General features: G+C 38.0%; 1 protein-coding gene across 1 annotated transcript in view; it reads right to left on the minus strand.

The window, feature by feature from the left end:
* Positions 1 to 729: 729 nt before the first annotated feature.
* LOC111565698 (protein phosphatase 1H-like) overlaps positions 730 to 27,142 on the minus strand; it is a 41,955-nt gene continuing 15,542 nt past the window's right edge. Inside the window, exons 4-10 of the mRNA XM_023265885.3 lie at positions 24,022 to 24,134; positions 23,728 to 23,812; positions 20,464 to 20,582; positions 13,872 to 13,935; positions 12,363 to 12,470; positions 9,079 to 9,230; positions 730 to 7,130 (exon numbers count right to left, since the gene is read on the minus strand). Of these exons, the coding sequence (XP_023121653.2) occupies positions 6,983 to 7,130; positions 9,079 to 9,230; positions 12,363 to 12,470; positions 13,872 to 13,935; positions 20,464 to 20,582; positions 23,728 to 23,812; positions 24,022 to 24,134 (789 nt within the window). The 3' untranslated portion in view covers positions 730 to 6,982. The remainder of the gene's footprint in view (positions 7,131 to 9,078; positions 9,231 to 12,362; positions 12,471 to 13,871; positions 13,936 to 20,463; positions 20,583 to 23,727; positions 23,813 to 24,021; positions 24,135 to 27,142) is intronic.

Genomic DNA, 27,142 nt, shown 5'->3' on the forward strand with positions numbered 1-27,142 from the left:
TTCATGAAGCTTTCTCCTCCCCCTGCATGTTACCATTTTCAAAATCTACTTCAATATGGGAAACATCAACAACAATCTCCAAGCAGCAACCTGCAATAAGGAAAAATTCAAGTTTTGACGATGTAGATTTGGAGTTTACAGCAAGGTAGCCCTGCTAATTTACTTCAGTTAATTATTTTTATGACAGCGCTTGCCTGCATGCGTGCAAATGTTGCACCGTCAAAATTGACCCGGTTTAAAGTTTGAAAATGTGGGAAAAAAAAAAAAAATTTTCACAGTGAAACTTCTGACATTTTCAACATTTTTGGGAAATCTCTGAACATTTTTTGGTGGAAAAAAAGAAATGTTAAAAATGTTTCTTAAGAACATTCAGAAAAAAATCAACCAAAATCCAGCGAATTTTGCTGGATTTTGGTTGATTTTTTTCTGAATGTTCTTGAAAATATTAGAAGTTTTACTGATATATATGGAATCACTAGATATTTTAGGATTTTTTGGAAGATTTTTACTCATTTTTTGAAAATATTTACAAGAATTTTCTTGCAAAATTTGGGGGATTTTTTAAAAAATAAAACTTTTAAGGGAAACTTTTAAGGAATTCTTGGAATTTTCTTCCTTAAGATTTGGAAATTTTCAGAAATTTTGGGATTTTTTTTGCAGAATTTTTGGATTTTTTTCAGACAAGAAAACAATATTTTTTGGTGCCCGTAAATGAGGACAACAGGAGGGTTAATGGTGCAAATTAGTTGTGTAGAGTTTAATTTTTGGCCGACCGGGTTGCATGCACAGGGTTTAAATTGGAGTACACCATTGTAAATTCAGTTGAATGCCAAAGTGAATTGTACCAATCAAATGTGATGTATTACAATGAGGTACTTCAGAGAATTTGTGGCAACTTTCCAAGGCAAAACAATGAAACATGATGTGTAGCTCTTCCTCTGCAATGCTCCAACTCAATATTTTCATTCAGTCTCTTAAAGTAAACATGTAGTTTTGCATTAAGGCAGTTATCACATGTTAGCAACTGGTCATTGTTCATTGTTTCTCTCCACATTTCCTCTGTGATTTTGTAGGTCACATTGGGATAATAGCTGTTAACCAGGAAAACCTCATCATCATTAAGAACCATCTCTGAAATTCACTGTGTTTAGTTTGTTGTAGGAAAGGCCTCATCTCTGTCAGTGCTTCCAGCAAAATGTTTGAGATTCAGCTGGCACTCCGTTGTTCCACTAATAAATCCCTCTGCTGTCCACTCACAGAGTCCAACTAGTCTTTTGGAGGCCAGTTGACCCTGTTTGTTAGTTTCTGCTACCCACAAGGAGAACCCAGGGAATAGAGGCAGCAACAATATTGATCAGCTCTTCTGTGCTTCTCTTTTGTTTCTTGCTTCTTGAGATTGATTTGGACTGAGACCGGAAAAGATTTGGGGAAACTATCGATTTTGGGCACTTACATGTTGAGCATAAGTTGTACTTGACATTCAATTTTAGATTTTTTTTAATGAGACAAACTACCCTTTTCCTTTTTTTTTGTTTACATTTATCTTGAACATTTATTCATGTTTTTTTCATTTCTGGATAAGAAACATTGAAGGTAAATATTGGTTCCCCACCATCCCTCAAAGTTGCACAAGGAAACATTAAAAATATTTCTTCCTTAAGTTATCTTTTGCGGTATATAAAATGTACATTTCACATTCACAAACATGGAGGTCGAGGGTAGCACAATGATCACTTAAAAATGCTGCCAATTTTCCTCTTTGCTACAGAAAAAATCCTCCCATCGCTTTCCATCGCATTTTCACAAACCTTGTAGTCTAAGGTAGAAAAAAAACAACAGCAATGATGACGCGCACAATACTTCAAAAAGAGAAACCTACAGTCGAGCTGAAGGGACAAAGTAAACGTTCAAGTCTAAGAGCTTCCTTCACAATCCGCTCCCACGCATTTACAAATGTAGTGGAATTAATAAACCATCATGGAGGACTCCCGGCCTTTAGAAAACCACTTCTCTACACGATAGTTGAACCTGAGTTGATGTGCAGCAGCTGGGTGGCACAATAGGATGAGAAAAATAAATCATATAATCATTTTTTTCCACATTCATCTAAGAGAAAAAGGCTGAATGACATCATATAGCATCACGCAGAGGGATGAACATTCAAAGATGCACCATTTAGATGTTGCTTAACATGTTCACAGTTCAAAAACTTGTAAAACATGCTAATACAAAGCTTGGGTGGCATCAGAAAACTCTAAAAGCAAAGCACAAAGCAAATATAAATCAGTCATAGGAAAATAAAAGCAGGCTTTCAAGGAATTATTGAATAGAAACTGAATTTGAAACACCTGCTAACAGAAAATAATGATGACATTTATATAATAGAATACAATACTAAAAAATGTCTTTCATGGAATGTACAGGGAAAAACGGCACCATATGAACTTCAGGTAAATGTAAATGACTGCTGCAAGTAGGAGGAATGTAGATAAGAATTGTCAACTGCAAAAAAGTCCAAGCTACGATGGTACAATAGCTCATGGCACATATCATGTGACTTAAAACTAAAAGCTTCATATTTTGGGTAATATTCACGTTGTGGAGGGGAGTTAGATGAGAAGATTGATGCCACACTTGTGTATGTTGAGTTAATATAAAGCTACAGCTAGTAGCCCATTAGCTTAGCTTAGCTTAGCATTAAAACCGGAGATGGGAAACCAGCTAATCTGTGCTGGAATGACAATTTTAATACCACTTGTGATTAAATAACAACTGTTTGTCATGTTAGCGATGCAGCTAGCTGGCTATAGTTTGTCACTAAAGTCCGTATCCGTAGCGGATTAAAAAGTTAGCATAAGCGGTGGTGGATTGAATCTGTTGAGTGTTGACTTGAGATGCAATATTTTGCTACTTTCATAGCTTGTCATTTGAGTGGAAGCTAATGTGTTAGCAAATGAAGTCCATTGTTCCGATAACAGCAATGGCAGTCTAACTTAGGCTAATGTTACACATATTATTAGTTCATGACTGGCAATTTGTTAAGCAATTCCAGTCACTGTATTCACAAAAGATAAAATGTGAAAGTCTTGTTTCAACCAGACACGCATAAAGTTTTCCCTGAACGTTTGTAGCAGAGGCACAATTTTATGCCTTGACCCAGCAGTAGCACAGCACAAGTTACAGTTTGTCACCATTATACATTAACAGTGATATTTTCTTCAATATGATAAACCAAAAAAATACCCCAATTTCTGATTATCATATTCCTGGTGAAATTTACCGTCAATTTGAACAGTAAAGCTTGTTGTTTAACAGTAAAATATTCTTTCTTCATTACATATCTTTGTCACAGATGACCAAATTTGAGGGATAATTGCAAAAAATATGTATTTTCACATACGTATGAAATTGGCTTAAATATATAGATACTGGATGTTTTCTTTACACCCCAATATCGGGATCTTGTTTAAACAGACTGAGGTTAGCCGTTTCCTCAGTGCTAAGCTAAGATAGCTGGCTGCTAGCTGTAGCGTCTTATTTACCATTAAGACATGAGTGGTATCAATTTTTTCATCTAACTCTGGGAAAGAACAAGAATAATTCCCAGAATATTGAACTTTGTTTCTTCTTTTTTTCAATGGCTTTCTCATCCTGGCAATGCTACCTCTTGGCTTCAATTAATCACCGTAACGTCTTGTTTTACAAAGTTGGGAGACATATTCCCACTTTGCAGTCAAGCCTTGAGTAAACCTATGTAACTCTAAAACTCTACATCAAATATTCTAGGATATCCCTGTTGTTTTTTTCAGTCAAGGTCAAGAATTCCTTCAAACCATGCAGTTTGTTTCAAGTGCAATAATTTTTTTTCGTCAGCTTGGAATCGAGCTTCTCAAAAATGAACTTTCTTTTGATCCTTCTTTTGATAGTTCTTCACATCTCCTGCATCTAAACCCGATGTGACCCGGCCAACTAAACAATTGACATCGCTGCTCTTTCTAGAGTCCAGTGAATAAACTCAAAAAGATGACAAAATCGTGCAAAAACAGCACATGATTTGGTTTCGCATATGGCCATTAGCACTGTTATTTCATTCCCTTCGCTCATGCTTAATCTCATCCTTTAGCTCCCTTCTGCTAATTATCGGGGATGCTAATAACTCTTGAGGGGGAAAACAACCTTATAAATATATGCATGTTTTTTTTCTTGCACATTTACAAACAAATAACATCATCACCAGTTCTCTGATACATTACATAAATACAAATTCAGTCCATACAAAACAAACAGCAGTTTAAACCATTGCACCGTTGCTCATAATCCCAGGCCCAGAACATGTTACTGCATGCACCGACACAGTAAGTAACTACATCCACACTTCACCTCCAAACCCGTCCCTCTGAACATAGCATCAAGCTTATGAAACATGCAAAACATGTTAAAAGCAAAAGAAAGCCTTCGTTTTCTTTTTACATCAGCTTGACTTTGATTGTGTTTCTTGATTTTTATGCATCTAATAAAATCCTCCCTGCTGCAGGGAATATTTACCTGTTCAGTCTTCCATATCATGGCTCCTCCGTGAGTTATTAGCCTAAAGTGCAAACTGATGTGCAAGTCATTTAATCTAATGTTCAGTTTTATTAATGGTTATTTTTCCATGTTTTAAAGAAATTTGGTAGGTTTCTACAAATTATGTGGTTCTCAGTTTGCAATTTATAAGTATTATTACAGTCTCTCATTGTATCTGTTAATTCGTAGCTACACCTTAAGTTCCCTTAAAGACCAGATATAACAGAAAAAGCTATATTTAAAAGTTAAGTCCAAGTAATTAGCAAGCTTTACAGGTTTTAGAGATGTTTTTAGCCATTAGCCATTTCCCCCTGCCTCCAGTCTTTATGCTAAGCTAAAGTAAACTAAGCTAACTGCTTCTAAATTCCTGTAAAGACAATATAGAACTGAAATAGCTAGGCTTTGCTGTATTGAAAATACAGATTTAACTTCATGTAATTAACAAGTTTTAGAGAGCTTTGTAGCCAGTGACCATTTCCTCTTGCCTCCAGTCTTTATGCTAAGCTAAGCTAGCAGTTTCAGAATTCCCATAAAGACATTATGGAGCCGAAACGGCTAGGTTTTGCTGTATTCTCTTTGCTGTATTTGAATCTGTAAAACACAGATTCAACTTCGAGTAATTAGCAAGCTTTACAGGTTTTACAGAGGCTTTTAGCTATTAGCCATTTCCTCCTACCCCATTCTTTATGTTAAGCTATGGGAACAGTTTCTTAATTCCATAAAGACCAGATAGAACAGAAACAGCTAGGCAATACTGTATTTCCAATACAGATGTAACTTCATGTAATTAGCAAGCTTTCACATTTTTGGAAGTTTTTTAGCCTTTAGCAGTTTCCTTCTGCCTGCAGTCTTTATGCGAAGCGAATGGTTTCTGAATTCCCATAAATACCAAATAGAACAGAAATAGCTAGACTTTGCAGTGTTCAAAAACAAATATAACATATTTCAATAAGCAAACTTTACAGGTTTTGGAGAGCTTTTTAGCCATCAGCCAATTCCCCATTCCTTCCTTATGCTATGCTAAGCTGCGCTAAAGGTTTCTGAATTCCCAAAAAGACCAGATAGAGTGGAAACAGCTAGTCTTTACTGTATTCAAATGACAGATTTAGCATCATCTAATTAGCAAGCTTTGCAGGTTTTCGAGAAGTTTTTAGCCATTAGCCATTTACCCCAGCCACGAGACCATTTGCTAAGCTAACAGTTTCTGAATTCCACAAAGGCCAAATGGAGTGGAAACAGCCAGTCTTTGTTGTATTCAGAATACAGATTAAACTTTGTTATTAGCGAGCTTAACAGAGAGATTTTTAGCCATTAGCCATTTTTCTCTGCCTCCAGTCTTTATGCTATGCTAAGCTAAGCTAAAGCTAACTATTTTCTGTATGTAGCTTTGTCTTTAATGGACGGATACAAAAGAGCTGCTTTCATCTAATTCTTGGCAAATATGGGAAGTCAAATGTCACAAGTACATTATTAAAGAAAAGGACCCACGTAAGTACATCAAACATCCAGTCAAGATAAAATGCCTTAAAGTGATCTTTAGAAGCATTTTAAGACTTGATTTTAGATTAAATGAGTTGTCACAGTGACTTTTTTTTCTTACTGTTAACATGTTGACATGACTGAGTCTTTTTCATGCCAAACCATGTCCCACCTGTTGCTCCACACAGGATCAGATCCTTGTATGAGTTTTTCTCAAATGGGGATTTTTGCTTCTCTGAGGTGGAATAACTTCAGCTCTTCATCTCTTTTTCATTGCACCCATATTGTCACTTCTTCAACTTGCTTATTAAACATGTAATTGTTCTTCAGCAATCCTTCAAAGCCACACTGTGGCAAAACAGAAAATACAGCTGATCTGTCAGCTTGGTCTGTGCCGCAAGACGAAGGAGGTATTTTTTTTAAACAAACAAGTTGACTATATAGTAGAAGAGAAACGGGATAAAAGAAAGTCGAGGAAGAGGAGGAGCCAAGGATGGAAAAATAAAGTTAGAGTGCTTTTCTTCAGTTCTTTGGAAAAGCATTCACTTTTTTAAATCATCTCTGCAGAAGTTCAGGAGAAGTCGCGTCCATCACATCAACATGCATAACATTTAACAGGCCAAATTATTCTTGACAGCTTTGATTCATGATAGGAATTCAATTTAATTATCTACTGTTTCTCTTGACTTGCCTTTGCAAAAACAAACCAGTGAAGCAGTGCTGACTGTAGTTCCCCTGAGCTGACCAATCCTGAACTCCTACAGAGAAATGAAGCACAAATTTGCGTTCCACTTGACTTCCCTCGTCTTACGGAGGAAATGAATGGGCGAAACTGCACCAAGGAAACTGAAAGGGGGATTTTTGGAGTTCTGGACTAATAAATCCTGTTGAGGCCCTTCAGGTCCTTGAACCGAAGCATCTCTGGTCTGGTGGCTCCTCAGGGCTGGCGGTTGCCATACATCAGGGGTATGATGAAGACGGAGATGTCGTCTCCGGAGCCCAGACGCTCGTTGGTGATCCTCCAGCCTCGATCTCTCAGCACGCCGCGAGCTCGCATCACCAGGTCCTGTGCAGCCATCGTGTACCTGAGCAATGGAAGAAACAAAAACACAGCCCCTTCTATGAAACTGCTGTAAACTGCGCCTCATTTCAAGCCGTCTGAAGCCTCATTAAGATTTAATTGCACCCTCTTAAAATGTAGAAGTTGCCGTGGGTGTATTGTAATTTTAACAAGCCATTTTTATTGTCTTAAAATTGCCATATGTGTGTTTTTTAATGGAGTGAAGCAATACTTGACCCTCTCTGCATCGAGGTGGGAAAAGTGTGAAGATGCTGAGAGCGAGGATGCAATGTTTCCCAGAATAAATAAAACATGCAACACGGAGCTACTGTTTACAGAATTCACACTTAATAATGCAGTAAAAATGGACAACACAGCACAAGCAGAGTCTAGGTAACAAACCAGAGATTAAAGAAGAAAAAAGGCGGCTTTCCAGTGCAGGAACTCAAGGAAAGCGCAGGTCAACATTATGTGTCTGCAGCAAAGTAGGCTGCAATTGTAGGAAACCACTTTCAGGATGCTCGTTTTTCATGAAGCCACCTAGCAAATTGGACAATCACTAAAATGTGCAACCTATGGTTTCAGAAGTACAGGAGGTCCTCGGTTTACGACGTCCCCGACTTGCGTCGTTTCGGCGTTATGTCAGAACTGATTACGGGCCAGTCCTCGGTTTAACGTACGGTGTTTCATCGTTACGTCGGACTGGTTCAGTGGAACTAGTTGGCGAGCGAAGCGGACGAATACGTCGTCATGCAGCGAGCAGGGTGGATGAATACTGTATGTACAGTAGTCACGCGACACTATAAGATGGCTTTGTTTCCTTTTGCCATCATACTGGATTATGTTACATTTGCTAACTTTATTATGGCTCCCAAGCACAAGTCAGATTTACAGTTCACATTTTCGCCACTATTTTCCTACCACGTTGTGCTTCAATGCTAATGATTGTTTGTAGTTGCTTTACTTGTACAAATACTGTAAACTGATTGACATCGTGATGCTCATAACGGCTTTGTTTACATTTCCACCAGAGTTCCGACTTACGGCGAAAATCGACTTACGTCACACTGTAGTAACAGAACTCCAGCATAAGTCGAGGACCCCCTGTATATTCCACACAAAATACTAATTTCTGTCCAAATAGTGATTGTTTCCACCCAAATACTACTTTCTAGTTAACAAGTTAGACTTTTAAAGGTTTATTCCACTCAAAATACTATCAAACTACTTATGGTTTTAAAGGTGTATTCCACTAAAATGTTACTTATTGCCCTGCAGTTTAACCTGCAGTTGCATGTTGAGTGTAATTTGCATAACAAGGTCATCATGAGGTGAAACAACAATGGGATCATATGTTCATGTCTTTGTCGTCAATAGATACAATAATAAACACAAAAAGCAACACCATTGCAAGTTATCGATAATTTTGCTGCCCATCTAACACCTTAAGGATTTCTATTAATGTTAAACAAATAAAACATGATTCCAATTCAGCACTCATCTTCTGATTCTCATCCATCCTGGCAAGAAATGCGGACCTTGCTTCAATACATGCTACTACCTAAATTATCCAATTCTGTAGGTGGTGTGAAAAACAAGGGTCCTAGAAATGTGGTCATGAAAATGCAGCTTTGTCTCCTACAGACAAATGGAACGAAACCCTAATCGGCTGTTTGTGTTTCCACTGTGATGTCTGATGGCATAAAATGTGGCATTATAGGCACATATTTTTGCTTCCTGTCTGTATATTATACAGACTACACCCTGTGGTGTTCAATGCCAGGAAAGGCATTTCATTAAGGATGGATGGAAACTTCACCGCAGTTTAACCAATGAGTTTAACCAGTCAAAGTCCAGTTCCACCCAGCAGCTACCTGCCGAAAACTTCCCCGAATTAGATTCTACAGGGACGGTTAGGGCGGTCGGAACAAGTTCCTGTACTAGAAATTGTCTCAATGTAAGAAAGCCTCTACCTGTGCAAGTCATCAGGGTCACAGTTGGCCAGAAAGGTGGTGACGGCTTCAGCCACTTCCTGGTTAGAAAGGACGTCCCACAGGCCATCGGTTCCCATCACCAGGACGTCATCAGCACCATGTTCATACTGTGTCAGGTTATACACCTTCACCTGTTGGACAAACCATCTTTGTCAGACATTCTTTACCAATTAACCCAAGATGTTTACCATTTAATTCATCTACCTGCTGCGATTGCAGACATGAACTTTTGTGTTCACACCTGAAACATGGGATTCTTTTCCCCACCTGTGTTAAACTTCAATAAGTAATAAACAATATATTAACTTGAAATTCATGTGGTAACATTTATGCATAGATAAACAATAAAAATAAACAGTTGCATATCATCATTACAGCTAATCTATGCCTTCAAAGTGCAGAAAATATTCAATCATGAAGAGTCATTTATTCATTTATCAACAGAAAAAAAGAACAGAAAATGACCCGCAGTTAGCCGACAATTTCAACCTGGTGGTCCCTAAAAAATGTTTAAATAATAGTGAATTTATATACAAACATAACAAACTAATACAACACACATCTACCAATAAATAACAAATTCTTTTACTGAATTCACAAGTGAATTTTTCCTTTTATTTTGTTAAATGTGGTTGTTTTTCTTCTTTTTTTCCTGATTGTACTTCTCTGCTTCCGCACGTTACATAATACTCTAACATAAACTAGATGTCATGTTGCATTTGTTTCTATTGTACCAAAAATATTGCAGTTGAAAATTTTTAGAATGGCTTCAATAACATCAGTGTCACTGTCACTGCAATTTGCTCTCTTTTACGTTTTAATCAAGGGTAAAAATGTCAGTTTCTGCTGGAGTTTTTCCAACTGTCACCCTCAGTGCCTCTTATTTGTAAAGCCCGTTGTTGTTCAGTTTGGCCTTTTACCATTAATGACTGACTGGTGATGTTTTTTTTTTGGGAGAACTTTCAAAACAAGAAGACAAGTGCACTCAGTCCTCCAAACATCGATGGCTGGGAGCTCAGGAAGTACAACAAAGGCATCAGGACTTGAGCATACTAAATTTGCAAAGATTGAAAGATTTCTTTAAGTGGCTGCAAAGATCAAGTGCACTCAACTAACGCAGCTCGAGTTACTCAGCCATGCTGCAATCTATACTGCCCTAACCTTCACACAGCACGGTGCATGACATTTCCATAACTTAATGAATTCAATACACTTTTCCCTTACAGAAAAGCGTCTTGAGAATCCACTTGAGAGGCTTTGGTGAGAGGTGAGAGTTGTGTTTGTGTGAGAACGAGAGCGAGATGCAGACAGACACGCAAAGTGCCGAGAGGAGTTAAGTCTTCCATGTGAACCTGGTATGAACCCCCGGTATTAATGAATTAAAGATCAAGCGGAGAGCTGTGGGAGGAAAAATGCAAAACTCTATAAGACAAACTACACGAGGAGATGAAAGCACTTTGAAACCAGTGCCAGACAGTCAGACAGGTGAGCTCAAGTTCTGCCAGCAGCAGAGAAGCAGAAAAACGCTAACTCCAGTGACTGTCGTGCAGATATATGTATATACATATATATATATATATATATATATATATATATATATATATATATATATATATATATATATATATATATATATATATATACATATATATATATATATATATATACATATATATATATATATATATATACATATATATATATATATATATATATGACGGGGAGAAGCAGGGTAAGTCTAGTGACGGACTTATCCTTTCATATAACACATAACTCATGAGACGAGGAAGACCAAAGGAAGTGTGTGCAACATCTGATTCAGAAAGTTAAGAGAGAGGTTGGTTCATATTGACAGAACAATCCCAGTGTCTGAGGGTTAATACGTTTACGGAAATAGATGCTGACATGTTAGCGCACAGTCCCCAACCAAACATTGATCTGACATGTACTACAACTAAATTATTTGGACAGGATTCAGATATTATTTTGGTTCTTCCAGCATCTGTTATCTCCTGGGAAACCATTACAACAGATGCCACTTTTGCTTTAAAAGATACCAGTAAGAAGGCATGCAAGGCTCCATCTCAGCACAATCAAAACAATCCTACTAAAATATCCTCAGATTAAGTAATATATATATCCTAGGGATATCTCAATTGGGGCAATTTTTACCAATACTGGGCACATATTTAGGCCTGATCCTTGTTTAAATCCACTATCATACAGATGTTGTACATTTAAGTATTTATCTTAATAAATGTAGCATCATCAGTCAAAAATCAACTCTTTTAACATTTATCCTATGCTGATATTGCTGTCTTAAGTCACAGGGACATGATGCAGGCCGCAAAATGAGATATAGGAACGTTATCCTAGTTTAGCATGATTTAACAGACTAGTCGAAGGTCATTAAGCTTCACAGAACACTCTGTCATGGTGTCCCTTCCATTGGTAAACCCCTGCAATGCGCTCAACTTTCCATCAAGAAACTACCCGCCACCTTTGGTCGCTACCATATTAAACAATAAGACGCTCCACCTGGTGGCGCAACCAGGTATTACAGCTAATCTACATTACATGAAGAATGTATTATCTAAAAAATAATGTTAGATCGGGACTCAGCATCATCAAATACTAAAACATTTTTGACTCAGATTGGATCTGAGAAAAAAAACTTGATCATGACAACCCCTTTAAACTAAAGGTTTACGATTGTTATCACTAAAATTCAAATATCACTGTCTTGTGAAAAGCACGTATCGTCAAAATTTTAAAATGCATTCATCACAACAAAATTTTAAAACACAGTATAAGCATTCCTTTCAGTGTTATCTGTCGAACTAATTGAACATGTTGGCTAATTAGTTTTGTCATGCATCTCAAAAGAGTATTTCCTATTTCAGTGACAGAAGTATTGCACAAATATTGACCAAACTGTCAAAAATGAATACTGTTTAAGGAGATTATCCCTCACATTGTGATTTCACTGGTACCCCAGATTTTTCCTCATCTGACCCACAGAAAGCCTACCCAGGAATTAATCTAATTGTTACACACTATGAGCATTTACAACCCCATCTTCATTCCAGATCTGGACCAGATACAGCACCTAACCTTTGTTCTATATCTGCACTGTTTGAAGCCTATGGATTAACTTATTATGCACAATAAACAGTGAAACCTCACAGCAAAAGTGAATAAATTTACATTTCAAGTCACTACCCAGCTTTATCTGCTTTAGTGCTAATGCTGTTAGCTCTTACCTCAGGACAACAGGAAAGGAATGGTTTGATGTAGATGTTGGAGTCGTGGACTTTGAGGTCGTGGTCACCGAGTCCACGGGTCACACCGATGGTGGCCAACACGCGCGCCTGGAAAACACAGATGATTTACTTTAGGTTTTAAACATGTTTTTTAGTTTTACAAAGCATGAACATGGTCTCATATCGAGTGATAGAACCATAATGGCAGTGTTTCCTCCTCCCAGTCACCATATACAACATAGAGCCTCTCCAACAACAAATTTGATGTTTTTGCTACTGTAGACAGGGGGGAATCTTGTACTTTTTACATTACATCACATTTTTTTGACATATTTAATTACTAGTCACTTTCCATGTATATTTCTGTAGGGCCATAACTTTAGCACTACATCAGCAGAGTAATCTCCATGATTAACATGATTTTACTGTAATGTTTACATTACTCAGTTAAATTCACACTCTAAATAACACTGTAGGGTCTTCATCTCAATTTGTAATGCCAATCTGATTTTTCTACTGGAAAACACTACTGTGGATCAACAGCTGTTCTTTTAAATGTGCTGTTTAAATAAAGACTTTACTTGACAAATTCATTTTTGTACACAAATCATACAAAGAAGTTCTATGTTAAACAATGATGCATCATAAATTAAACAACCCAACAAAACATACATGTATAGCTGAAACAAAAAGTCCATTAATCCGTTAAAATCTGCATCTATTATGATAATCGTTTAGAGAACTTGTGATGGCAGTTGTCGCTATTTTCTATTTTTTTTTTTCAGTTCTGTCATATAATGTTTCGATTCCTTTCTTGCACAAATGGATTTGTTCAGTACAAGTTAGACTGAAAATGGCAGCTGGAGTTTACATGTAATATGCAGCACTGTTGCAAAGTGTCAAAAGTGCACTGAAACTAAACTAGTCTTTCAATTATCAAATCTCTTTGCAGTTCTCCTCCTCTGCTTCATCGCTGTGTGAAACGTCTTTGTTGTGACTGTTCTTTGAATTTAGCAGCTATTCATCAGACAACACTGGCACTGTGTGGCCGTCAGAAGCTGTCTTCCTCTCTGATGGAGCCTCTTGTTATGTCTCTCTTTGCATCAAACCGAATTGATTGAGAATATGAAACAAATTGACATGACTAAGAATTTAAGGCGTTTTGTGCAATTTATTTGCTGGAGAGTTTTTCGGTTTCTTCTCATCTCTCCCCTGCTTTCCCAGCAGGGATTAACTTCGCCTCTCTGAGAGACGACTGTCATCTACCGAGTGTTGTGCGTCTGCCTGAATGAATGAGTGTGTTGGACGTGGTTGTGCTGCTGGACTGACACACACATGCACAAACTGTGTTACACATCAAGTGTTCGCCCACTCGCTGGGTGGTTGGCAGGGAAGCAGTCAATGTGAGTGTCTGCGAATTTTGGTGCAACCGATTTTCTCTGCAGTTCCAAATTCCAGAATAGACACACAGGTCTTGGAGATATCACATAGACTCGTACAGTCACTTACCTTTTTCCCTTCACCGTATATTAGTGGAAACTTGAGATCTTCATCCTCGATGGTCTTGTATGCCCTGTGTGTGAGGAAAGACACGAAAAACAGATCAAAACAGGGAATTTTCTCTTTTCATTCTCTTTAAAGGCTTTTCCAGTAAATTAAAGTCTCACAAGTCCCCAGAATGTCTTGTTCAGTTTTTCAGCTCCAAATACTACGAAGATGGTTTGTTTCAGTTTAACGCTACAGCAAATTCTACAGTGAAACAGTGCTGTGTAGAATGGTCTGACTGCATCTCATTATCAGTCTTCTATAGGAGCCAAAATGCTGTGGTACATTTGTATTTCTTCAAACCAATTACAGGGTGTGCTGATGGTGTTTTCAAAGTAGTGACAAGGGAATTGTTTTGGTGGAACATTTGCGAGCACTGAGGCGAGCACTATCATTAAAATGGCGTATTCATGGCAACAAGCTAGCAGGGATGCTTTACTGCACAATCCAAATCCTCTGCAAAACTTGGAATTTTCTGTTTGTTTGGTTGCTGCTTGAATTGTTAATGTTGTTTCCTGTAGCGAAGGGGATTTTGAAAGAGGTAACAAGCAGATGACGAAGACGAGGAGGAAGCCATTTGAAATGTGTGGCCAATGGAAGACTTAAATCTGCAGCTCACATCAGGCAGAACATAGATGAGTATTTAGCAACAAAAGCAAAGTTCTGTTATGAGCAGGTGGTGACCGCAAAACCAAGCTAAAAGGACAAAAAATGGCTGAAAAACATTTGTCAGGTGGAAAAAAACGCAACCAAATGAAGGTTTATATCACAACAGATTAAGTCAATACACACTACCGGAATCCCAGAATCAGAATTTGCAACAAAAGAACAACATGTTCGTCTTACGATTTGGTAAAGCCCAAAAACCGAGTTAAAAGGAGAAAGAATATCGGGTAAACATTGGTCAGGTTGAAAGAAACACCAGGAAATGAATGTTTCATCAGTTTACCCGCTGATGTACTACCAGACTCTCAGAATCAAACAACACAGACAAAGTTCAGTGAACACTGTGTAGCATGTTGCAATAAAAGAGCAACATATTTCTCTTACAAGTTGGTGGAGACCAAAAACCAAGCTAAAAGGGGGAAGAACTGTCAGTTGGAAAGAAACACAATTAAAAGATTGCCAGTGTTGCATCAGATTAACTGACTACACACTGCCAGAATTTCAGAATAAGAATGTGCATTCAAACATAACATCATATTTCTCTCAGGAGTTGGTGGAGATAAAAAAAAAAACCCGAGCTAAAAGAAGAAAGACTGATGGACTAACCTTTGTCAGGTGGAAAGAAAGACAATCAAATGCTGTAGCATTACCAGAATCCGAATTTGCAACAAAAGAAAAATCTTTCAAAATGGTGGAGACCAAAAACTGAGCTAAAAGGAGAAGGAATATAAACATTTGTCAGGTGGAAAGAAACAATCCAATGAATGTTGCATTAAATTAACCGGTGATATGCAATTAAAATCTCAGAAACAAACAACACAAAGTTATTAGAGCATTGTGTATCATTTTGCAACAAAAGAACAAAATATTTCTCTTGCGACTCGGTGGAGACCAAAAACCGGGCTAAAAGAAGGGAAGAATTGTCAGATGGAAAGAAACACAATTAAAAGAATGTCAATGTTGCATCAGATTAACATACTACAAACTGCCAGAATCTCAGAATAAGAATTTGCTACCAAACATAACAACATTGCAACATATTTCTCTTACGAGTTGGTGGAGATGAAAATCTAAGCTAATAGGAGAGACAATATAAACATTTGCCAGGTGGAAAGAAACACAACCAGATGAATGTTGCATTAGAATCTCCGCCAATAAGCTACTACTAGAATCTCAGAATCAAACAACACAGACAAAGTTAGATGAACATTGTGTAGCATTTCACAACAAAATTTTTATTTATTTTTTTTACAAGCTGGTGGAGACCAAAAATGGAGCTAAAGAAGCAAATATTTTTCAGCTGTAAAGAAACAAAACCAACTCAGTGCTAATGTTGCATCAGATTAATCGACTATATAGTACCAGAATCTCAGAATCAAACGACATGGTTAGTGACTAGTTGGTAAAAACCATGGAAGACGTAGCAACAAAAGAACAACATATATCTCTTGTGAGGTGGTGGAGACGAAAAATGGAGCTTAAAGGAGAGAATTTTCTTCAGTTGGAAAGAAATGCTATGAAATGAGTTCTTATGTTGCTCCATGTCTGCTTCAGTAAATGTTTACAGCTTGTCTGGCTGCCTCAGTAACTATTAAATGGATATTTCAGCAGTTTAGTGGGATGCTTTTATAACCAATTTTAAAAAGACTGGTGGATGCATCGTAAAAATTGGCTTCACTAGACTATACCTACATTGTAAGTTCCTATGGCTTTGTAACTCCACACTTCAGTTTGTATTTGAAATATCTGGTCTCCAAGCCCACACAAACATAACTGTGATGATATCAGACTTCATAATCTAAGTCTCTCCTATTCATTATCATAGCTGTCAGACTGGTGTTGTTTAGTAATGAACATATGGGTGAGAAACAAAGCGAACGCTATTCTTCTTCTAGGCTTTTGATTTAGATGCATCTCAAAGTCAGAGTGTCTCTCTGGAGTGCAATAACCAGTGTTTTTGCTGCTGAAAAATTTAGCGAGAAAAGCTTGGCGGCGGGGAATCTCAGAATACACAAGAAAACAACAAACATAAGTTCAGAAGTGCACAAATGGAGGGAGAAGGTCTACTTAGGAGCAGGGCTTTGATGTCAGATTGAAAAGACTCCACGGCTGACGCTCATGTACTTAAACGAGCTGGATTGGGTTTGGCGTCACCAGTCAGAGGAGAACATCAGCAACTTCAAACGGCTTCATATCTGACCAGGGTTTGCTCCGTCTGTCGGCCCAATGTTTCCCTCTGCCCATTTATCTGTCTCAAAAGCGAGGCGTGCACTTCGCCTGACCTGAATACGCTTTCTTTCTGTCTGGCTTTTTGTGCCTTTGTGCTGAAGATACAGCATCTTCATCCATCAGCCATCATCCTCCCACCCCTGCCTGCAAACTTAACACCTTCTAGAGAGAGTCACACTATGCTAATTTATCTTCCCACTGTTTTCTCTCGAAAGTGAGGAAGCTTCTGAATGAGGATGTTCATTTCCAGTGTTGTCTCAATTTGCATTTCATATATTTAGTGCTAAACACAAACATTCACTGTGTCCAGTTTCTAAAAAGTATTTAAAAAATACTTCAAAAACTTAAATATGTGTCTTAAATACATGAATCTATTTCTATGTTTCCAATGTTTTGACATTTTTAAAGCTGATCTGTCAACTAATCAATAATTAGTTGACCAACAGCAATTTACTGGTTATCGATTAACTGATTATCACCTTGTGCCAGATTCTTAGTTGTGAATATCTTTTGGTTTTGTGGAGCGTTGTTGAGCAATTTTGAAGACACCATGGTGGGTCTGGTAGGTTTCAATGAGCAGTTTTCGCCCTCCACATTAATGCTGCCTGGTTTGATGGCTTCTGAACAGTAGCTGCTTAGAGTAAACAAGCCATAATAGTCAAAAGCAGAGTTAGTATACGTCTCATTTTTCTCAAAAACATCAATACTGTTCTCCAGCTGCCTCAGTTTGTGACCAAAGCTAATCTTAATGCTCAAACATTAACATCAATCTAAACAAACCTAAACTTCATAGCAAAAGATGCTAAAAGATGGCACAAACCCTTTTTTAGTCAACAAAATAAGTTACTGTACTCTGATTGATAATGGTGTTTACATATTCTATCTTAATCTGGTCAAAACTTAACTTTTGAGTACTATAACTTCGTTTCTGAAATGAGATAGTGCTAGAAGCAACCAACTGTACATCATCTTAAAACTCTGAAACATGGAATTTGTATACTGGTGTGATGCTAGCTACCTTATTGTAAATGTGAAGTAAAATTTGAGGGTAACAGGTGATCAGATTAATCATGTCTGTTCCTGTAAGTACCTTTGTGTCCACACTGAAAACATGTTTACCTGTCCATGTTTACAGCCTGCGCATCAGCAACAACTGCATATTGACAAGGCTCAGAGTTTGTAGAAATAACCAGAAACTCATGTTTATATTCTATCATTCACACTTGGAGAGTCTGATCAGGTCTGGGATTCAGGCCTGGTATGGTAACCTTTCAGGAGAGTTAAAATCGAGGCTGGGCTGTCTTGTTAGGGCTGCAATGAAGGTCATAGGAAAGGCAGAATACTTACTTTTTCTTTCCAATCTTTATATATAGTCGATCCTTCCCATGTCCTTCACTATGAGTATCAGCTTCTACACTCTAGACAGTGGCAACTAACTCACCGTGTCCATGTGTACACAAGGGTACGTGTGATGTAAATTTTGTCAACTGCCAAAATCCCGAGGGTTTTGGGGTGTGCTCTAAACAAGTAGTTGTTATGAGCAGACCACAAGAGATTCTCTGAAATTCCCTTAAAAGTCATTATTAAAGGAGTTGTAATGGAAGAAGTCACTGCTAGATTTGTACTCTATCCATCAAAAGAGCCCAAATGTGATGTGAATTTCTAAATTCTCCAGATATCCTGCGCTACCTCCTGCCACTGTGCAAGACTCCAATCTGCAACCACCTGCTATGTTTTCTAAAAAATTATAGCCATACTTATAGAAACATCAACAGGATTTCTATGTGTTTTTTAAATTGTTTTGTTTGAGAAGACAGACATTGTGATCATACGAATAGCAGACTGATGCACACCTATCAATAAAACCACAAGTGCGTCCCCTGTTTGCTGTAAAAGTCTGCATCAGTCTGTGCACAGGGATGCAGAAACCATCCTAGTTTCAATCACAGAGGCCATAGCAGTGAAAGGTACCATGTGTGGATAGATGGCTGTGCTATGCTTTCTACCCAAGTATTGCAAAGTTGTTCTAACTCATGTAATATGTTCCTTTTAGTTGTGCAAAATGGTTAAATCTCCCAATATTAAGTCGTGTCTCCATCCTTGTATACTGTCTGAAGACACAGCCTGCAGTTCAGCTGAGACGTTGCTGAATTTTTGCCATGTGACTGTTGATCACAGCTGTACCGGTCATGGCTTCACGGGTATCCCGAGAAACTCAAAACCTTTTGTTTTTGTTTTTTATTTTATGGCATCTAGTGACAGCAAATGGTTAAATATTTGGCAACTTTGGCAAATAAAGTGATGATGTCATGATTAAAATATGATTTTCAGGTAAGAATTTGTAATTTTTCCCAGCAGAACCAAAACTCTCAAACGATTAGTTGAAAGCCCCTTGGGAAGGTGAATATCGAGCAATTCTTTCCGTTTTTACTGTTTCTGGCTCTGAGACATGGTGTATTTTTGGCAATTAAAAAAAACAAAACAAAATCTTCTTCAAACCAGTTGGTGGATTTTGGGAGTCAGAGGGTTGAGTTGTGCAACAGATTGTACAACTTCATTATGTCGGGTTAATGTTTACTACTGGCACTTGAATATGTGTGCACTGACTGTCACATACAATAATACAATAACTTTATTAATCCCCGAAGGGAAATTCAATTCAAACATGTCTATATACGCTATATGCTGAATTCTGTATGTAAAATAGAGCTCCGTCTGTTAAATGCAAGCCCAAGAAAAATTTCCCTAATGGGACAATGAAGTATATAATGTATTCAGGTAAACAGATTGAATGCTAATGTTGCTCTGCATTTACTAAATGTGCAAATAAGCAACTAACAAGTCTCGCGGCTTAAATGGTCATTAGGCGACAGGGTTGCTTCTTGTTTCTGGTGTCCCCAAGTGAGCAAAAAGTTATATAATGCAGAATTTTAATGTCTCAACGGCAAGTGAAGCTATAATTTGGTTTTATTTATTCAATCTGTGGCAAGAAAACAACCACAAGAGACGGACAAATTATTCAAAAAATGACTCCAAATGACTCTTTTTCTTGGCCGTGAAGAGAACGCTGAGAGTGGCGGCACATCCTGGCTGGCACATTTCTGCTCCTGCGGGGCGGCCTCACTGTGAAATATACATCACACACTACAATAGGCACAGCACTGTATGTGCCTGTGTGTGTCAGTGAGTGAGTGTCGGTAAAAGCACATCTCATTACCGCCTTTCACTGCAGCCACAGTCGAGCAGCATGGTGCCTCGCTAACCCACATAACATTGCACAAACAGGACCATCCCTGCTGTATCATTATATCATATCAGGTTAGGCTGCTCCCTCATTAGCTCTCTGCTGGTCTCTTCAGCCCCCACTGTATGGAAGAGCATAAGCAGCAGTAAAGGAATGACTTGCAGGAGCACAAACTCACACCACAGTGCGGGAAAAAAACACATTTTCCCACATTATTATGTTATTTAATATGGATGCAGCTGGAGAGCGCTGGGGGTTTGCAATCCCAGAACATCAGCGGCTTTCATTTCAAATCGTAATTTCAGTGGTATAAATCATGGAAATAGGGACATTTCGGGGATGCAGGTGTCTTTACGTGCTCGGGGCAGAATGGTGTGTGAAACGGAAAACGACAGAACACAAAGTGGAGGTACGTACCATCCGTTCATGGTGAAGTCTCTGTAGAGCATCCTCTTGCCCACCTCCTTCCTCTGAACTCTCCGGGGGAATTCCAGGTGCGTGAACTCATTCCCTAACAGGTGAGGCTGCATGAAGCCCTGGAGGACAGTGTTCCAGTCAGTCAGGCAGGTGAAATGGGCAGCAGATTTGCAGATCAAAAGACAATTTCATCCATTTAGTCAGAATCAGAGGGTTTTGTTGCCACGTACAGGGAATTTGACTTGGTGTAAACAACAGTAACATAAAGGTTAAAAAAAGTGTTGCTACTAAGTGTTACAAGACAAATAAGGAGCAGTGTTACAAGTCAAATTAGCAGCAAGTATAATTAACCCTCCTGTTGTCCTCATTTAGGGGCACCAAAAAATATTGTTTCCTTGTCTGAAAAAAGTCCAAAAATTCAGCAAAAAAAATCCCCAAATTTCTGAAAATTTGCAAAACCTTTAGGAAGAAAATTCCAATAATTCCTTAAAAGTTTCCCTTAAAGTTTTATTTAAAAAATCTCCCAAATGTGGCAAGAAAATTCTTGTACATATTTTCAAAAAATTAGTAAAAATCTTCCCAAAAAATCCAAAAAATATCTAAAGTGATTACATATATATTAGTAAAACTTCTAATATTTTCTTCAAGAACATTCACATAAAAATCAACCAAAATCCAGCGAAATTCACTGGATTTTGGTTGATTTTTTTAATGAATGTTCTTAAGAAACATTTTTAACATTTTTTTTCCCACCAAAAAATATTCAAAGATTTCCCAAAAATATTGAAAATGTGGACATCAGAAGAAATGTTTTTTCCCCCACATTTTCAAACTTTAAAATGGGTCAATTCGACCTGCAGGACGATGCGAGGGTTCAAGGATAATGAGTCACAAAAAATATTTATAGTGTGCAGCATTGTGCAAAGCTACAGAGTATGTGGTGTAAACAGCTTGAGATGTGCAAAAGGATAATCATAATCCTATTTTAAAGCTCTGCTAAAGCTAAACAGAGACACACTGACACACTATATACATAAAATATAGCATAAAGTACAGCATAAAAACTTAAAAACACTAATAAAGATGAAGATACACACTGGGTGGGATGTTTAAAGCTGAAAATAAACCTCTCAGTTTTCTGGCAGCCAAAATATGACATTTTCATGGTCCTTACTTCCAGTGCCAAGACCACGAACCTGTGATAAGCTGAAACTGATTGATAATACACTCTGTACCCATGTATTCGCCTGAAACTCCAACTTTCCTCGGCAGCAAGCAAAAAAAAGCAACAGCAATGAGCTTTTTATGGCTTGTGCAAAACAGAAACCGCTTCCTCTAATTTTGCCTTTGACACACATTCATTCGTTTCATTCATCAAGCCAAAATGAGACATGGAAGTGCGCAAACATGAGTCACCGCTCGCTGCCATTGTCTATAAAAAGGTCAATCACAGGCAGCTATTCTGAGCCAACAAGCTTCTCTCAGCGTCCTCACGTCGGCGGATTTGCTCTGCTCAACAGCCTCCGTAGGAAACTGATGGGACAGAAGTGTCTTGCTGATTGTGCTGCTTGTAGTGTGTAATGCAGCGGTCAGCAGTTCTCAGCTCCGCGGAGTGAGCAGGGTCAGTTCAGGTGGATCCAACTGTTTATCTATCTATCTATCTATCTATCTATCTATCTATCTATCCATCTATCCATCTATCCATCTATCCATCTATCCATCCATCCATCCATCCATCCATCCATCCATCCATCCATCCATCCATCCATCACATCTATGTTTATGACATTACAGCATTTGTAGATTTTAGCAAACTACCAAAAGTCAGGAAAGCTGCAAAACAAGTGTAACTCCTATGTGAGTGTTGGACTAAAAATACAAGCTGCACTACAAACGTGTGAAAAATAACCACAACAGTGAACAGCTAGATGCTTTCACATAAACTTCCTGGTGGATTTGTTCCCATGGATACCATCAATGCTTGGTTTGTGTATATTTTGTGGCAGGCAGAACAACCATGTTTATGCTAGAGGGGTAAAAATGCATCGATCTGGATGGACAGACATCGACACATGACTTGCATTTGCACTTTCATGTATAGATTGAGTGGTGACTTTGTTAGATGTTCGTAACTTGGTTTATATGTCACCAATTTTGAACTATATGAAAGTCCCTCGAGAAAATCTGCAGATATGCAGACTCAGAAAAGGCGTATAATAGTGTGAAAAGTCTGCATCAGAGCCCACATGAGCGTAACAAGACACTTGAAGAGATAGGGACTGGGCCAAAGACAGACAACCAAGCAGAGTGGCCGAACCCACAACTCAAATATAGTGTCACAGTGGCGCTTCGAATGTTAGATCATTCTTGAAAATCTAAAACTTTGAGCCCATTTTTCTCAAAAACTACAGAAAATGGGTTCAACCACTCTGCTTCAGATGACTACCACAAAGATAGTAATTTAATAATAACTAGAATGTGCAATTCTCTGTGAAACTGCATCATGATTGCTGAAAGTTGCTGCTGCTTGTACTGGAGGAACGTAACTTTAAAAAAAAAAACAAAATACATGTGTTTATTACATTTTTTGTTTGCAAATTACAGCAAATCAAGCAGCAAAATGCTATTACATGCAACAATGCAAACTTCTCCTCCCTATTCTCCCTTCCATCCCCTCTTCCCCTCACCAAATATAAAATAAAAGTATAAGTAAAATGTGTTAAAACAATAAAATAAGATGAAAGTAAAGCAAACGAAAAAATTTATAATACACATATATATGCACACTTTCACTTTAATTATATAGACAAATACTGACAGCAGATGTAACACTGAAGAGTTTCAAGGGTGACATTATATCACCCCACATGGACATTCGACTCCCTCAGGGCTTCCTCCTGCTGAAGCACATAACCACCATGGGCATCATGTCTTAAAAAAACGTATAAAAGGTCTCCAGATGTCATCAAAAGCATGTTGTTTCCATCTAATGATGCATTTTATCGTTTCCATTGTCATGTTTGATGCCATCTCTTTAATGCAGGACCGTAACTTAAGAACAAACAAATGCCATGGAGATGACAACGTAACAACTAGAATGTGCAATTCATGGAGAAATTGCAGTGTAATTGCTGAAAGCGACTAGAGCTTGATTGCAGTTGCTGCAACTTGCACAGGAGGAACCTGCTAACAAAGTACCTTAACCACAGTCCCCACATTTGTCGCATCCCTTAAGTAAAAATGAACTGCAAGTTGTTTCCTTACCAGGAATTGGAGTCGCTGTCGCTCTGACTCTGGCGTGAACTCTGTTGACACGGGAATGATCTCATTGTTTCTGATAATGATAGCCCTGCAGACAAACACAAATTGTTGGAGAAACATTGCACATGTAGGCTGACATTTAAAAGAATATGCAGCTCTGTTGGTTGATGTTTCAGTCTCTGCCCCGGCATGTTCATGTACCTCCATTATACATATTTGGGTCCCCAGGGTTTACTACAGTGTAATTATCAACCCCTCCCTCATAGACGCTCTAATCTGAAACACAGCCACACATACCTGCTGTCACCCGCGTTCCCAACGTAGAGTTTTCCGAGCAGGTAAACCACAGTGAGAGCCGTGCAGCCTCCTGTGACGTTATAAACTTGCTTCTCTCTTTCAATCTGGGCGTCCTGAGGAGAAGGAGACAGTTTTGTTAATCTTAACACGTTGTAAGAAGACAATCAGAAAGAACTTCTAAAAAAAAAAAAAAAACAACTCCCACCTCCTCCCACGTGTGACAGTTAAATTTAAAAAATGTCAACAGAGTTAAAATTCAACACTGCAATCAGCCCACATAGGCAGAAGGAGAGGAGAGGGAAATAATGAGAAAGTGAGCAAGAGGCAAGATTGGAAGAATCTGATCAACTTTTACGGAGAAGTGTGGGCACCGCTTTGGATTATTGATCGGTTTAACCTGAACCTCTTATTGACCGCGTGGCAGTAAACAAGAACTTGTTGTGCCTGAATTTGTGCAGCCACAGATTTGTGTGCATCCTGGCTTCATCAGGTTCGAGCACATGCAGAATTTTAACCAATTTAAGTACATTTCATCAAGCGGATTTACAACATTTAAACGCATCATTTTAAGCCTTTTGCGCTTCAAAAGTTGCCTCCCAAGGGAAAAAAAAAACACATGAATTTTTCCACATTCTGCAGACAGAGCTTCCTGATGAGCAGCTTTTTCCTGCAGGCTTTAAATGGTGGATCTTTTTCTTTTTTTTCCTGCAGAGGCCACAGCTTTCACTGATGCAGTGATAATCTCCAACAAAGGAAGTGAAAGCAAGTGCAAGAGTGCTGCTTTTCAAAGGGGAAAGGTTGGTGGGGAGGGGGGCTCTCAGAGGGATTTTTTTCTTACATTTCAGATCCAGCTTGAGTTGCTTTGCGTTGCCACCTAGTGGTAAAACTGTGTAAACTGTGGCTCATAAAAAACATCTCTTTATAGAAGTGAAAATAAATGACACAACTAAAAGTATCTGTTCTCTTTCTGATAACACACAAACTGCAGATCTCTGGTATCTCAAAAAACAAACTATTTTTTGAAATGCCGTTCATTCAAAAGCTAATTTGGTGCATTTCTATCGATTGCTGCCCTTGAACTATGACAGGAATCAACAGACTGATGCGAACGGTTGCGTTTTTACCCAGAAGGCATCGTTTCAGAGGCCAACTCTCTGACTCCAGCTGCCAATTTGTCTAAATAAGCTGCAAAGAGAGATGCTAAAGGTTACGGTCTTAAAATAATCTTGGAGTGCATCTGTGTGTGTGTTTTTGTCCTCAGGTCAGAGCATCAGTGTGTGAGTCTACATATGATGACAGCAAACACAACTCTGCATTTAGCTACTGATACCAGCTTTGGGTTATTTGTGCTGTTTTGGCTCCTTCAGTAGCTTAAATATCTGCTTTAAATCTCTGTAAATGTTGCCTGCTGCACACCGTAAGTGTGTTTGTGGACTCTGTGAGATGATGCAATTTGGATAAACGCATTTTTGTAAATAAGGAAACCACTGTGAGATTATTTCATGTCTAGTTGTGCAAATCCAACAGCTTCATTTAGTATAAAGTGGACTGAAGGGTGAAGGATAACAAGATGTACAGAGGGGGGACAAATTAAAGGAAAAACCAGGATGCCACCAGAGCAGCTTGGAGATCTTGTGACATCAATTTTCATCAAAGCATCCAGTGACCCCTCATTACTTATGGACAATGGCATCTAGCAAAATCCCCCCCAAAAAACTAAAAATCTGGCAGCAAAGGTTAAAAAAAAAAAAAAAAAAAAAAAAAAAAAAGATGTGGAAAATGATAATGTTGAAGACTGTAGACATAACGGCAAACATCTGTAAAATGGTGCTATGTTCAGTGGGTTTAAACACAATAAATCTGTAAAATTTTATGCTCACACACTGTGAAAGAATGAGTTCCTATTTGAATACACAGACTTTTCATGTGGGACATTATTTTATACTTTTTCTTTCAAATAATTGATTTATTTGATTTAAATACAATAAAATAATGTAAGTCCATGGTCAAATGGTGCAAAAAAAAAAGAAATACAGAAAAACTATTTGATTTGTTTTTGATGTGGATGCTATAGAAAGTTTTGTTCTGCCTTTTGTTAACATGTAAATTAATATTTTTTGCTTTGATTTTACTAGATTCTTACTTAGTACCAGCATTTTCTTTCTACTTCACTATATTTAACTGACAGCTTTAGTTCATTTAATGCTGAATATTTTGCACAACGGATAAATTAACAAGCTTACAAAATAAAATACCCCAGATGGATCCAGTATCTTACAAAAATCTAACATGGAAGACAAAACCCATAACTAAAAATAAGAATTCGGTAACAGAACTTAGTTTGTTCTTCATTCTTCTTCCGTTAATCATTGAACAAACTCTCAGATTTATCTGCGGTCTGTGTACAAAACTGGATATGAGAAGTTTAAATGTGTAGCTGCTGACTCATTGATGCTTCATCTTCATTAATCTTAAGTTGTCGTATATAATAATAACCAGTCAGAGGGACTAAACCTGCACGTTTACTTTTTTACTGTACATTTTGCTGCTAATACTTGTGCACTTTTACTTAAGTGAGTCTTGTCATGCAGGACTTTCACATGTAACGGAGTACTTTTACATTCTTCTACTGGTACTTTTACTTAAGTAAAGGATCTAAAATTGTGCCTTCTTCATGTAAAGCTTTGATATAGTTCACAGAAATCACAAAATCTTGTGTTTTGTATATTTACGGAGGGTGAAGTGCAAAAAATGTGCCTCATGGAGAGTCTTTTTTTGATTCCACAAAAAAGGTGAGCACTCTGAATGAACAACAGGCAATCAAAATCATAGAAAAAAAAAGCACTCTCAAATTTCTTCCACATTTTCAACAGAACAAAAGACTCTTTCACTGTGCTGATTTGTCATCGCAGGAAAACACAGCTGAGGCGTCGCTAATAACATAAACAATGGCGTCCCTGAAAGCTAATTACTAATGCTATTAACTGCACCTTTTCCTCTGCAGCTGTAATATTTCAAGCTGTCTGCTGGAAAATAAAAGCCTACAGACGCGTAAATAGCTTTGGGGTGGAAGGGAGGGAGGAAGAGTGTAGGCCGTGAAGATGCTGATAGTGGAGTGATG

Source organism: Amphiprion ocellaris, chromosome 21 (genome assembly GCF_022539595.1).
Source record: "Amphiprion ocellaris isolate individual 3 ecotype Okinawa chromosome 21, ASM2253959v1, whole genome shotgun sequence".
Classification (NCBI taxonomy): domain Eukaryota; kingdom Metazoa; phylum Chordata; class Actinopteri; family Pomacentridae; genus Amphiprion; species Amphiprion ocellaris.